The 13,691-nt window shown below is 48.1% G+C and overlaps 1 protein-coding gene across 7 annotated transcripts in view; it reads right to left on the bottom strand.

The window, feature by feature from the left end:
* The window catches only part of LOC146772776 (uncharacterized), a 209,792-nt gene that overhangs the window by 171,693 nt on the left and 24,408 nt on the right, over positions 1–13,691 (bottom strand). For all 7 annotated transcript variants that reach the window (XM_085638910.1, XM_085638908.1, XM_085638904.1 and 4 more), the window contains 2 exons: positions 12,306–13,269; positions 6,475–6,529 (listed from right to left, as the gene is read on the bottom strand). In XM_085638910.1, coding sequence (XP_085495036.1) covers positions 6,475–6,529; positions 12,306–12,611 — 361 coding nt within the window. In that variant the 5' untranslated portion in view covers positions 12,612–13,269. The remainder of the gene's footprint in view (positions 1–6,474; positions 6,530–12,305; positions 13,270–13,691) is intronic.

Consider the following 13,691-nt stretch of genomic DNA (forward strand, 5'->3'; position numbering starts at 1 on the left):
GTAGTGCCAAGAGACCACCAGCGCCCAAGGATTCCGGGCGAATCAGCCAATGAGGTAATTCTTGTTCGCAGACCTGCCCAAGGATTTCCGGGCCTTCACAGTCGGTAGGTGTTGCGCTCCTCGGCTCAAGGATTCGGAGCCTGGCAGTAGTAGCGCCTTCACCTACCTACCTACATATACCACCGCGCCAATTGGGCGTCATTTCAGTGAGCTGGAAGACAGGCTCTTGGGGATTACCAGAGACCTCTTGGTCCAGCTCACCTCACTCACCGAGCACTCACCTCCCCTGGGGGTTGCCCCCGCTAAGCGGAACTTACCGGACTCCAGTGTTGGAGATACTTAGCCTACGCACCGCCCAGTCACTTCACTGCCCACACCTCAGTAGGTGGGAGGAGACAGCAGGTAAGCGACTCACACTTAGGGGGAAACACAGTAGGGGGAGCTCGAGTCAGTCGGCTATCACTCATTGTGTGTTTGTTTCCTTTTAGGTTTCCGTCCCCACCGTTCCTGCCTCACTTCCCCCACTCACCTGCCTCCTCCGTCCGCGTGTGTAACACGTCCTCCGGACTAGGGGCAGATGGGAGGTGGACCTCATATAGCATCAGCGTCATTCCGAGGAGAGGAAACCCGCGGGTACGCGACAGAACAATCGGCCCACGAAAATATCTCCTCCCGATCACGCTGATCATGGCTACGTTAGAAGACGTGTTAGCCTCGCTAGCCCTGATGCAGGCGGAATTAGCCGCTTCCCGGTCGGAAACGGCCGCCTTGCATGCACGTATGGATAGACTACAACGAAACCCCTTCGATGCCGGGGCCCCGTTTCCCTCACAGTCCCCTCAGGTAGTGGTAGAAATGCCTGCCCAGGTCCCGTTGGCCCCCCCCGAAAGGTTTCATGGGGACATGCATAAGGTACAAGTGTTCATGACACAAGTCATGCTACACTTCCACTGTAAACCGAAGCTGTTTCTCACCAATCAGGCCCGGGTGGCCTTCTTAATTTCTTACCTGGCAGGAGACGCGGCTCAATGGGCCGTTCCCATCGTCCGAAGGGACGAAGCCCTTCTATATGATTGGGACGCGTTCCGCAACGCATTCGAAGACATCTTCGATCGCAAAGCCGACACCTTTGCGGCGGACCGCGACCTGCTAACCCTCCGGCAAAAACCAAATGACTTTCTGGGCTATATGAACAGCTTTCGTCGGTTGGTGGTAGAAACTGACTGGCCGGAAACCAAGCAGTCGGCTATCTTTTATCAAGGGCTCACAGACGAGCTGAAAGATGTCATCGCCCAGATCGACCCACAACCCCAGACCTGCGTCGCGATGATAGAACTGGCCTCCAGGTTGGAGCATCGTCTCCGTGAACGAAAAGGGGATCACAGAGGAAGAGAGAAGACGTCCGGCTCCTATGACAACACCCGATCTTCTGACCACGCGAGTCCCAAATCGGAACCTATGGAAATAGGGACCGTGAGGGCCTCGTTGACCCTAAGTGAACGCGACCATCGCCGCAAACAGGGACTCTGTCTGTACTGCGGCAAGAAGGGGCACTTCCTCCGCAAGTGCCCAGTTAGACCTAAAACGAACAGACCGCGGTCCGGACAAACCGCCCTCGCCATCGAAGAAAAGGCACCGGGAAACGACAGAGCTTGAAGGACCAAGGAGGGAAGCCTTCAAGCCCTCACTTCATCCCTTCAATGGAATCCACCCTAGGCCAAGAGCCGGATCACTTCTTCATCTCGCTAACTGCTGTCATCAACCAACGGAACAGATCCATACGAGCTATGATCGACTCCGGAGCCACTGGGTGTTTTTTGGATAAAGAAGAAGCCGACCGGCTCGGAATTCCGCTCACACGCAAGGAGCCTCCTGAGCTAGTGTACGCGGTGGATGGAAAAGAACTGGAGTCGGGGCCCATAAGGTATGAGACTCCATCTCTTTGGGTATCCATTGGAAACGACCATGGAGAGTAGCTGCAGTTCAACATCATTCAAGCCCCGCGATGCCGACTCATTCTAGGGCTACCATGGTTACGGAAACACGAACCAACCATAGAATGGTCCACCAATACCATCTCGTTTAACTCTGCTTTCTGTAACCACCACTGTACCCAAACGGCCCACCAGCAAATCGCGGGTCCATCTCTGGCACAACACATCGCCACCGCCGCAGAGAAGGATGTTACGCTTCCCACCTAGTACACGTCCTATCAAGATGTGTTCAGCGTCCAAAAGGCAGAAGAACTACCCCCTCACCGAGAGTACGACTGCCGCATTGACCTGGTACCCGGTGCGGTGATCCCGTGTGGACGCATCTACGCCCTCACAGGGCCGGAGACCACCCACCTGCGAGAATATCTGGACACATACCTGAAGTTGGGGTACATACGTCCCTCGCGGTCCCCGGCCGCGTCGCCCCTCTTCTTCGTACCGAAGACTAGCGGCGAACTGCGCTGTTGTATTGATTACCGCGCCCTCAACGCCTTAACGATAAAAAACAGGTACCCGTTGCCCTTGATCCCGGTCTTGTTGGAACAAGTACGGGAGGCCCGTTTGTATACCAAGTTGGACCTCCGAGGGGCGTACCACCTGGTCAGAATGAAGGAGGGCGACGAGTGGAAGACCGCATTTAGAACTCGGTTTGGGCTTTATGAATACCTGGTGATGCCCTTTGGTCTTTGTAACGCCCCGGCGGCCTTCCAGTTCTTCCTCAATGAGGTACTACGAGAATTTCTGGATAGGTTCGTCGTGGTTTACATCGACGACATCCTGATCTTTTCCAACAACCAAGAAGACCATGTCGTCCATGTGAGGCGGGTATTACAAGCCTTGCGGAACCACAGACTGTACTGCAAACTCACAAAGTGTGAGTTCCATGTGACCACCGTGGAGTTCCTCGGAGTCCATCTAACTCCCATCGGACAGGTGATGTCCACCCGAAAGGTACAGGCGGTACAACAGTGGCCACCACCTCGAACCATCAAGGAGATCCAGAGCTTCCTTGGCTTTGCGAACTTTTACCGCCGGTTCATACACCACTTTTCCCAGATGGTGTCACCGCTCACCAGGTTTACACGAAAGAACGTACCGTTCCTCTGGACGAACGAAGCCCAAAGGTCCTTCGACCAACTCAAGGAGGCCTTCATGTCTGCTCCCATCCTGCGGCACGCCAACCCCGACCTTCCCTTCTCAGTGGAGACCGACGCCTCCGACATTGCCGTTGGGGCGGTTCTTTCTCAACGACATCCAGAGACAGGCATTCTTCACCCAGTGGCCTACATGTCCCGGAAGCTGAGCACCGCCGAACAAAACTACGCGGTTTCCGAAAAAGAACTCCTCGCCATACGAGAAGCGTTCCTGGAATGGCGACACTGGCTACTGGGGGCGCAACACCAAGTCACAGTCTTCACCGACCACAGAAACCTCCAGTTTCTGCGATCAGCGAGGCACCTCACTCCACGGCAGAGACGATGGATGCTCTTTTTTGCCGAATATCATTTCCTCGTGACCTACCTCCCCGGCTCGCAAAACCTGAAGGCTGACGCCTTGTCACGTCAAGAGGTGCACCGGCTCCTGGCGGTGGAACCCAAGCAGGCGATCCTGTCTCCCGGACAAGTCATAGGACTAACGGAAACCGAGTCCTTCCTACACGACGTCAAACGAGGGATCTCCACGTTTACATGGGTAGCCTGGATGAAGAGGCACCAGGACTGGCGCCTACAAAGCGGCATCCCCATGCGAGGCGCACAGGTTCTGGTCCCCTCTCTCAAATTGCGACAGCTCGTTTTTTGTTGGTGTCACGAGCTTCCTAGCGCCGGGCACATGGGAGGAACGAAGACCCTCGAGAAAGTTCTTAGACACTTCTGGTGGCCCTCGGTCAGGCCGGACATTTTGCGCTGGGTCAGTCATTGCACCGTTTGCTCCCAGATGAAGGCCGATCATCGCAAACCGCAGGGCCTCTTGCATCCGCTACCAACCCCCTGTAACCCCTGGGAGAGGATTTCAGTGGATTTCATCGTGGGATTGCCTAAGGACCAGAACTGCACCGCCATCGTGGTAGTGGTCGACTACCTGACCAAGATGGGTCACTTCCTGGCCTGTGAACAACTCCCAACCGCTGGAGCCCTTGCAAAACTTCTGTTGATCAATGTCGTCAGGCTACACGGCCTGCCGCTTGGTATCGTGTCGGACAGAGGGTCTCAATTTACAGCACGGTTTTGGAAGGTATGGTGTGCCGAACTGGGAATCCAATCCTCCTTATCCACCAGCTTCCATCCCCAGACCGATGGACAGACCGAGAGGCTCAACCAGACGCTTAAGCAGTATCTCCGGTGTTATGTGGACCAGGCATCCAACGCTTGGGTAGACTGGTTGTGGGTCGCGGAGGTGGCTTATAACGATTCCATGCATACCTCTACACAACACACCCCGTTTTTTCTTTCTGCAGGGTTCCATCCTAGGTTCACACCCTTCGTGCTCCCGCACACCAATCTCAGCGTCCCTGACGTACAAGACAGGCTATCCACAATACGTGCAACCCTCACCCAGGCCCGCAAAACACTTCTAGTAGCCAAATCCAGATACAAACATCAGGCAGATAAACATCGCAGACCCAATCCAGTGTACCACAAGGGAGATAGAGTATGGCTGTCCACGAAACACATCCGCTTCAGACGCCCTAGTGTCTTTAACCCTAAATTCATAGGCCCTTACCCAGTTGTCAGGCACGTGAACCCCGTGGCCGTCCAACTGAAGCTCCCGGCTCGTTTACGCATCCACCCGGTGTTCCACGTCTCCTTGCTCAAACCCTCCCTTGGCCCCATCAGGAGGCGGCCGGCCCCCGTGTGGGTCCGCCACGAGCGGGAGTACGTGGTTCAAAGGGTGTTGGACTCCAAGAAGATGCGAGGAAAGCTCTGGTATCTCCTGGCCTGGAAGGGGTATGGGCCGGAAGAGAACTCCTGGGAGCCCGCGACGGCGCTCCACGCAGACCGTCTTGTGGCGACCTTCCATCGCCGGTGTCCGGACAAACCTGGCCCCCCCCACTCGTCGCACCCCTTGAGGGGTGAGAGGGGATGTGCTGTCACGATCCGGCTGGATACCTGCACGAGTGGCGAACTCACCAGAAACCAGGAAGAACTACAAGTCCCAGGCGCCCCGGCAGTCCACGAGTCACGTTGTGGGTGTGTCCCGGGAAGTACAAATACACGTCCTCTCCCTCACGTCCAGGCCGATTATTCCCGGACGTGAAGAGCTACAGCAGTACGGGTTCTCCGTGAACTCGTCCTTGTGCCCGACTACAGAGATACGACGCCTCGACCCCTTTTGAATCTCCCGCCTTTCCCGGCGTCCGCCTACGTCCTTCGGAACTGACCGGGGAAAAGTTTCCTGTTCTTGGCTCCCGTCTCCCACGAGAGACCGGAGTGGAGGCACCTCCCAACGGTGCCCTTCGTCACCCGCGGAGTACCGGAACGAGTACTTCCGCCTTGGCTCTCCACGCCTCCCGGCTCCTCCGCGAGAAGAGGCGTAGTGCCAAGAGAACACCAGCGCCCAAGGATTCCGGGCGAATCAGCTAATGAGGTAATTCTTGTTCGCAGACCTGCCCAAGGATTTCCGGGCCTTCACAGTCGGTAGGTGTTGCGCTCCTCGGCTCAAGGATTCGGAGCCTGGCAGTAGTAGCGCCTTCACCTACCTACCTACATATACCACCGCGCCAATTGGGCGTCATTTCAGTGAGCTGGAAGACAGGCTCTTGGGGATTACCAGAGACCTCTTGGTCCAGCTCACCTCACTCACCGAGCACTCACCTCCCCTGGGGGTTGCCCCCGCTAAGCGGAACTTACCGGACTCCAGTGTTGGAGATACTTAGCCTACGCACCGCCCAGTCACTTCACTGCCCACACCTCAGTAGGTGGGAGGAGACAGCAGGTAAGCGACTCACACTTAGGGGGAAACACAGTAGGGGGAGCTCGAGTCAGTCGGCTATCACTCATTGTGTGTTTGTTTCCTTTTAGGTTTCCGTCCCCACCGTTCCTGCCTCACTTCCCCCACTCACCTGCCTCCTCCGTCCGCGTGTGTAACACGTCCTCCGGACTAGGGGCAGATGGGAGGTGGACCCCATATAGCATCAGCGTCATTCCGAGGAGAGGAAACCCGCGGGTACGCGACAGCTTCTCTCACACACAGAATTTACAAAAACAGCTGCTGTGCAAGATTCTCAACCACACACGAATAACAAGTACAGTATAAGCAACAGTAGTATAATGTTACCTTACACAGTATAAAGGCAAGGTATAGACAGCAGCAGGCAACAGTTATAGTACAGGCAGCAGATGATAAAGCGTCCATCACAAACAGGATAGTACGGACAGAAGCAGTGTAAGCTTCCTTATATGCACAGAAAAATACAGTAAAAGAGTGGTAGTCTAGCTCCCATCTCACACAATCTACGTAAAGGCTAACATTATGATCTCACCTTTTCCATTCCTGATTGTATTTATCTCCTGCTGTTTTTGTTCCTTGAGTTTCTTCTAAGAAAAAAAAGCATACTGTATCACAAAACTATACAACGCAGTGTTGATAGTCAACTCTACCAAGGTGTTCCTTTTACGGAAAAAAAGTCTGTGGTCCAACTGACCAGGCCAGGAGTGTTTTGAGTTCGCAGCAAACATACAAAAGTTGATGGGAGCAATGCTTTCAAATCTAAACAACTGGCAATGACTCAGGACAGCTTGTCAACCCACTGTTTTTTGCCTGCTGTGCCACTCTAGACAGAAACTTGCCTCATACAAAGCCAAACAGACCACTCTCCTCATGGGAACAGTCCATTCCGAACGGCCAGGTGCCCTGCAGAAGTGGGCGCAAGTAACCACAGACAGGTTTCGGCCTTTTCAGACCTCATCAAAAACAGAAATTTTGAAAAAAATACTTTACATCAAGTTTTTGGCGCTATGCCCTGCATGGCCTCCTCCCTGTGCCTCTAAACATCGAATATTACTGGCCATCTCTTGTCAATAACTTGTCAATCATCTCAACATTGAGGAGAAACTGTATGAACATCAGTGTTGGGCAGACATAATGATAAAAGCTGAATCTTTGCTGGTGGCTTCTCTCTCTTGGGCATGAGCAATCCTGGATGTCTGGTATCCAGTGCTGCTGTGACTTGTATTTATTTATTTGAGAGTTTTATATAGCGCTAGCTAGACCCGAAGGTCTCCGAGCGCTACATGCAGCTGACCAGCAGTGCTGGAGAGGAACTGCATTGGATGCCTGGATGACCCGCACAAGGCCCAGCTGAGTGAAGATCTGCATGGAGACTGACTCAAGGAGCCAAGCTCACCCTGCGTGGGGCATCCCCACCAGGAGTGGGTATCTGTAACCAGATAGCGGGCTCAATGGTCCATTACCTAATTGAGCCAATGGTTGCTAGTGGGCACCACCACCAGTTATTTTAGAGTAAGGGGATGGTTTATAATTGCATAGCTGCCAAGTTTTCAGTATGCTTAAGTGTGACATTTCCATGTTTTCAGTGGGCTTACCAATAACATTTAAATGACTTGTGTGTGACGCCTTTTCGCTCTAGAAAAAAGCAGTTGCATCCGTTTGATGAAATAAATTTACAAAGTATCCTAATTTGTTCTAATGTGGTGTAAAAAATCCTAAAGACAGCTGCAACTCTCTTTGATATGCTTAGGCCAGGTCTTATCCTACTTTCAATTTCTGACAATTGTCCTAGACATTTTGTGCCAGCAGAATGAGCAATGCACAAGACATGCAAAATAAATATTTCAGTTTAATCTGGAGACACCCCTACTCGAGGTTTGAAAGTGATGTTCCAGTGAGAACAAATTTAACTTACACTCAGCAAAATTTTGGTCTTGAAAAATTGCATGCACAAACATGACATTTCTGTCAATCGGTGACAAGTTTAGTAGGGAAAGACCAATGGGATTGTTATTATTTATTTCATTTTTTTGATATTTACTATTAAGGAAAAATAATAATTGTAACCTGTTTGTTAGATAGAGTTTCATACCATAGATGTGCCATTTCTAAGGGCCCGATTCACAGAACTAACTTAAGACAAAATCCTAAACTTACAACCATTTTGGTATTCACAGAAGGCACTTACTCATTTTGGTATTCACAGAAGGCACTTACTCATTTCGGTATTCACAGAAGTTAGGAGTCCTAACATTAGGACTCCTAAATGCCTTCTGTGAATATCGATAGTCTTAAAGTTAGGATTTTTCTAAGTTTAGGAGTAGTAAAGTTAGGAGTCCTAACATTAGGACTCCTAAATGCCTTCTGTGAATACCGAAAGTCTTAAATTTAGGATTCTTCTCAGTTTAGGAGTAGTAAAGTTAGGACTCCTAACTTTAGGACTCCTAAACAGAGAAAAATCCTAACTTTAAGACTTTCGGGATTCACAGAAGGCATTTAGGAGTCCTACCGTTAGGAGTCCTAACTTTACTACTCCTAAACTGAGAAAATTAAGACTTTCGGTATTCACAGAAGGCATTTAGGAGTCCTAAAGTTAGGACTCCTAACTTCTGTGAATACCGAAATGAGTAAGTGCCTTCTGTGAATACCAAAATGGTAGTAAGTTTAGGATTTTGTCTTAAGTTAGTTCTGTGAATCGGGCCCTAAGTGCTGAATATAGCAGATGTTACTTTTAAGAAAAGTACTGGTATACAATCTACCAACCTTGTAAGGATAGAAGCTAAGTTGTCCCTAATGGGACTTAAACCTGAGAGCTTCTGATCACTGCATACATCAGCAGAAACTTTCTACTCAATAGCCCTCATGCTGTTCAATTAAAGTTGTGTTTTTTCATAGAGTGAGCACAATATACAACTATACCAAATTCTGCCGCTCTTTGGCTTGGTTCACTATATTCAAACACCACACACATACATGACACTTTAGAAGAAAACAAGTAGCAAACAAATTGAGCGTTCATTCATATGTGTGAGTAGGTCATCCCACCCTCTTTTTTTACCCTTTGCATTCTTATACTTGTACTACAAATGCCAGAATGGACAGACAAGTCCCGGATTGGACGTAGTGACGTGGTGATGCGTGAGTGTCGCTTGCAATGTGCTGGTTATAAGGCCAGAAATCAGCACAACAAGTAGGTTATGAACCGAAAAGGGAATGAAAAGCCCTATAGCATACCAATTCTCTGTAGTCAAGGCCGCTGAAATGATGTGGCAGGAGAGGGCCAAATTATGCAACAGAGTTGACAATATTATGCAGCAAGAAATAGCAAATTATGGGGCATATTGCTTCATATTTACTGAAATGATTAGTATATTATTTTGCCATTTTTACACTTGTTAACACTGTCCGGGGAAAGGTTGCAACTCATTAGTAACAGTTTAACACCCAAACATAGCCCTACTTATGGGCTAATCTGCTGGGTACAGCTTGGTTCCAGTGACACAGCGAGCACAGGACCCACGTCTGGGCATACCCATGCCACTTAGGCTGGAACATGAAACACACAAAAGGTGATGGGAGGCTGCTTGCAATAAGTCTAACCACTGGCAATAGCTCCGGGTTGCTTTCCAACCCATCATTCTTTTTCTCACTACGCCACCTCAGTTTGGACCCAGCCATATGCAAATCAGTCTTGACCCTGTTCTTCATGGGAACGGACCAGCATTAACCATTTGGTATTCATGAGAAATCTCAAGTATTTTGACAAAAATGGTTTTGTGGCTGATTGTTCTAAGCATCATGACCTTAGTCACAACCAAAGTACTGCTTCGGTCACAATATATGGAGGTTCCAATGAAATAACAGCCCGCAATAGGAAGTGGAAGTGAGCTACTCAAGTGGTGGAAGTGTGCCAGCAGCCACCTAAGAAACATTTTGCACACTTGCACTTATTTTTTACAAGTTAGCTAATAGGCATCTTCCCAGTCTCCAGGAAGGTAGTAATAGTGAAGTCCATTCACAAAAAAGGCAAATTAGAATAGCCTGCTATTTATCAGTTGATTTTTCTTATCGATATTCTGTCTATAAGTTATGCGTTACCGCTTGGGTTTTTGGCTCGGGACTGATCCTGGTGGAGCAAGGAGACTTCAGGCCAAAGCATTCTACAATGGACCACTGCTACTCGCTGTGGGGAGTCGCAAGGAAGTCAATGAAGTCGGTAGGTAGCCTTTGCTGCCGCTTCGTTAACTTCCGAGCGGCATTCGACAGGGTGGACAGAGGTACGCTACGGCGGAAACTTCAGCAATGACATAAATCAGGAACATTGTTAAGCCTTGTGATGAAAATGCACAGTGATAATTGGGTCCAAGTTGATCTTTACGGATAAGGAAGCCTGTCAAGGAACATTCTGGTTGAGAATGGCTTACGGCAGGAGGGCGTTTTAGCACTCCTGCTGTTTAGTCTGTTAATTGCAGACATCCCCCAGCTGTTGTGCGAGATACACAGTTACCCTCCAAGGACTGGGGTCAAGCATACCAGCTGCCTAATGTATGCAGATGATAAGTGGTGATGGACCTAACGTCTTTAGAACTCCAAAGAAAACCTTGTTTTTCACCTAGAAAGAAAAATAATTTAGCTTGGTTCCTAGGTAATGTGCGGTTGGAGCAGGTTTGAGAGTATGAGTATCCGGGCATGACATTTTCTCATGATCTGAGGTGAGATAAACATGGGGTCTCCCGGAGACTTGCACTTTCAGCCGAAATGAACAGCCCGAAGAAGTTCGACTGCAAATTTGGTAGCTATACCTTTGAGCCACTAGGTGAAGTGATACAAGGCAAATTAGTACCTCAGGCTCTTTATAGTGCAGAGGTATTGGCAATGGATTGGTGGGTTGCTTAACACAGCTTAGAAGGTAATTCGTTGAAACTGCTCCTAGATTTATCGAAAAATGCTATGATACAAGCCATCAGGAGGGAGTTGCGAACAGTAGCCTGGAGTGCTCTGGCAGACACCGGAGCTTTGCGCTTCTATTCCTGGATTAAAAGCGGGGTCCCTGGGGAGAAATTGTCGGTGCTAATTTTACCAGAGGCACTGGCAGCCTTCCCTACAAGGAAGAACCCTGTGATAGAAATGTTAGAGTGCCTGGAAGTTCCTGATTTGCGCTCTGAGGGAGGGACTGTAGCTCAAGTTAGTCAGACGATGCGCTATTGATACCAGTTGGAAAGAGGACCTTCAGTATCTCAAAGTTAAGAGTTCATTTAGCCCCTTTTTAGCAGTGCAGGAGAGAATGGATTTCTTCCCGTATCTCTATGCAATTCATGAAAAGTCTTTACGGAATTAAATTCTGAGGGTAGGAATCGACCCAGGTTGGTGAATATCACAGTTAAAAAACAAAGTAGAGGAGTGCCATGGCCAATGCCCCTTTAAGCGGGTAGGAAATATTCAGTGATCCACCAATTGACGGATTGTGTACTCTTCCTTGAGGCAGGGAAAAAGATTCTCCGACCTGTATTCAAAAAGTATGTAATACAGTCGAGAGAAATGGGCTTAACATTTTTGTGTGATCTTAGATACCAGGATGCAGCCATAGCTACCGGCCAATACCTGCGAAAAATTATAACATCTCAGGTTAGGCTTTCTTCCTCTTAATGTTCTAAGATAAAGGTTGGCTCGCCTTTAAGCTGGCCGAGTGGTGTTTTGACCTAACGAGTAATGTGTTGCAAGCTATTGATTATTTGTTTCTTATCTTTCTTTTAAAATGTTTTTAATATGTGCTGGACTGTTTCGAAGATCTAACAGAGTCCTGTTTGCATCAAGAGGATTATCTGGCAAGGCCTAGCGAGAGAAGGGAAATTCAACCTGTTAACAAGCTTGATTAGGAGAACCCACGTGATTGTGATAAGCTGCTATGCACACTGCACTTTACAATGTTGTACCAGAGCAAAATGAGCTGCAAGTTAATGGTTAGTTCGGCATCTTTTGTCTTTTTAATGCGTTCTTAATATATGTTGGACTTTGTGTTGTCGACCATCTGCTGTCTTTTAGCGTTGGAAATTTTAAGTGTGTATCCGGCTATTAGCCGAAGTCATGTGTCGGTCGGATTGCTCATAATGAGTGCTGCGCACTATTCATTTTATGACATTTGGGATCGTTTACTTATGAACTGGGTAATGTGCAAATTTTCTGTAAGAATTTATTTCTTGGAAATAAAGTATTTTTGATTTGATTTTGATTTGATTTTTACAAGTTAAGTACTCCACTGATCTGTTAACCGGGTTATTGATTAAACAAGCACGGAGTGTGGCCCCAGCCCACATATTCTCAGTGATACAAAAGCACAGTCCACCCACTGGCACAGTCACCCACCTTCTCAGCATTGCAGGCATTGAGAAAAGTTCGGACCCTGTCAAGCTGTTCCTGGGCTGCAACAAGCTGAGCTCCCTCGTTCGACAGGCGCCTCTGCATATCGTCCGCACGAACCGTCTCTTCGGCCACTCGGCGCTCCAGCTTCTGCAGCTGCCTCCGTGAGGTGCTCAGCTGCTTCTCCAGTCCTCCCACCTTGGCCAGACTCTGCTGTGCTGTTGATTGCCAACTCAGAGAGTGGTGCCAGAAGACCACCGAGAGCCCGGCTGCCCCAAGCAGTACCAGGAGCTGTAGGTACTGAAGCAGCATGGCTGACTGGCAATAATCTTGGAGGATTCTGGTGCAGAGAGATTTAGTGGGTATTGGGGGAGTGGAATTTTGTGGGAAGCACAGAGGATTCTCAAAGAGATCAGGGAGATTGTGTCAGTAAAGATGAGTGTTGTGGAGGAGTGTGGTGAGACCAGAGAGAATTCTGGGGAAAGCAAGAATGCTACTAAGAGAGTATATGAGGAAACCCAAATTAAAGAACACACACACCTCCTTAGAGCAAAGAACAATTCTTTGTGAAGAAAATGCAGAAACAGAAGTGGTTTAGAGTATCATAAACATTCCTGAGGAAATCCAAGAACAGAGAAAGGAAAGTGGAGGGAATGTTTGATCAGCCAAAGGTCCTTGGTAGCAGGTAAAGGAGAAACACCCTGGTGACATGGCGAAACCTCTATTATTAGAGAAAATTAGAATTAAAATTAGTCCGTAGTAAATTAAAGTTCATTCACAAAATTATTTGTTGATCCATTATTATCTTTTGGAAAGGGTCACCTCACTTCTAAAAGTCTTTTGTTATATTGGCAATTTCAAGTTAAAATTCTTCAAATTGCATCATAATTTCATCAGTTTGTAAGTGGACTCAGAGCCCTTCACAAAAACAGCCAAGACATGTTTCGCTGAAAAATTCGCCTCATCAGGGCTGTAAATAATGATAAAAAACATCAATGAAAAAATGCCCCCTGCGTACATGAATATAATATCTTTTAATGTAACAAAAACAAAACTAAAGTTGTCTTTCAGTATTTGCCAGAAAATAGAGATTCTGATATACATTATCATTTAAGCTTATCAATCTAGTGACATCTCGATCAATAATGCATGTTGTAAAACACCAACTTTCATTATTCGTTATAAAATGATGTAAAGGAGATAGTGGTATCCTTTAAGTTATGAGGCCTTTCTTTCAAACAAACATGCTATTATCAAAATATTTATAAATCAGGAAAAACTGTGCTAAATAACCAGTTTATTTAAACTCATCAATTACAGTTCATTTATTTCAATATGGTCAAGTCTAACTAGGAATAATAAGATTTAATATTATAATATAGTACCTAAATG

The sequence above is a fragment of the Triturus cristatus genome, chromosome 12, assembly GCF_964204655.1.
Source record: "Triturus cristatus chromosome 12, aTriCri1.1, whole genome shotgun sequence".
NCBI lineage: Eukaryota > Metazoa > Chordata > Amphibia > Caudata > Salamandridae > Triturus > Triturus cristatus.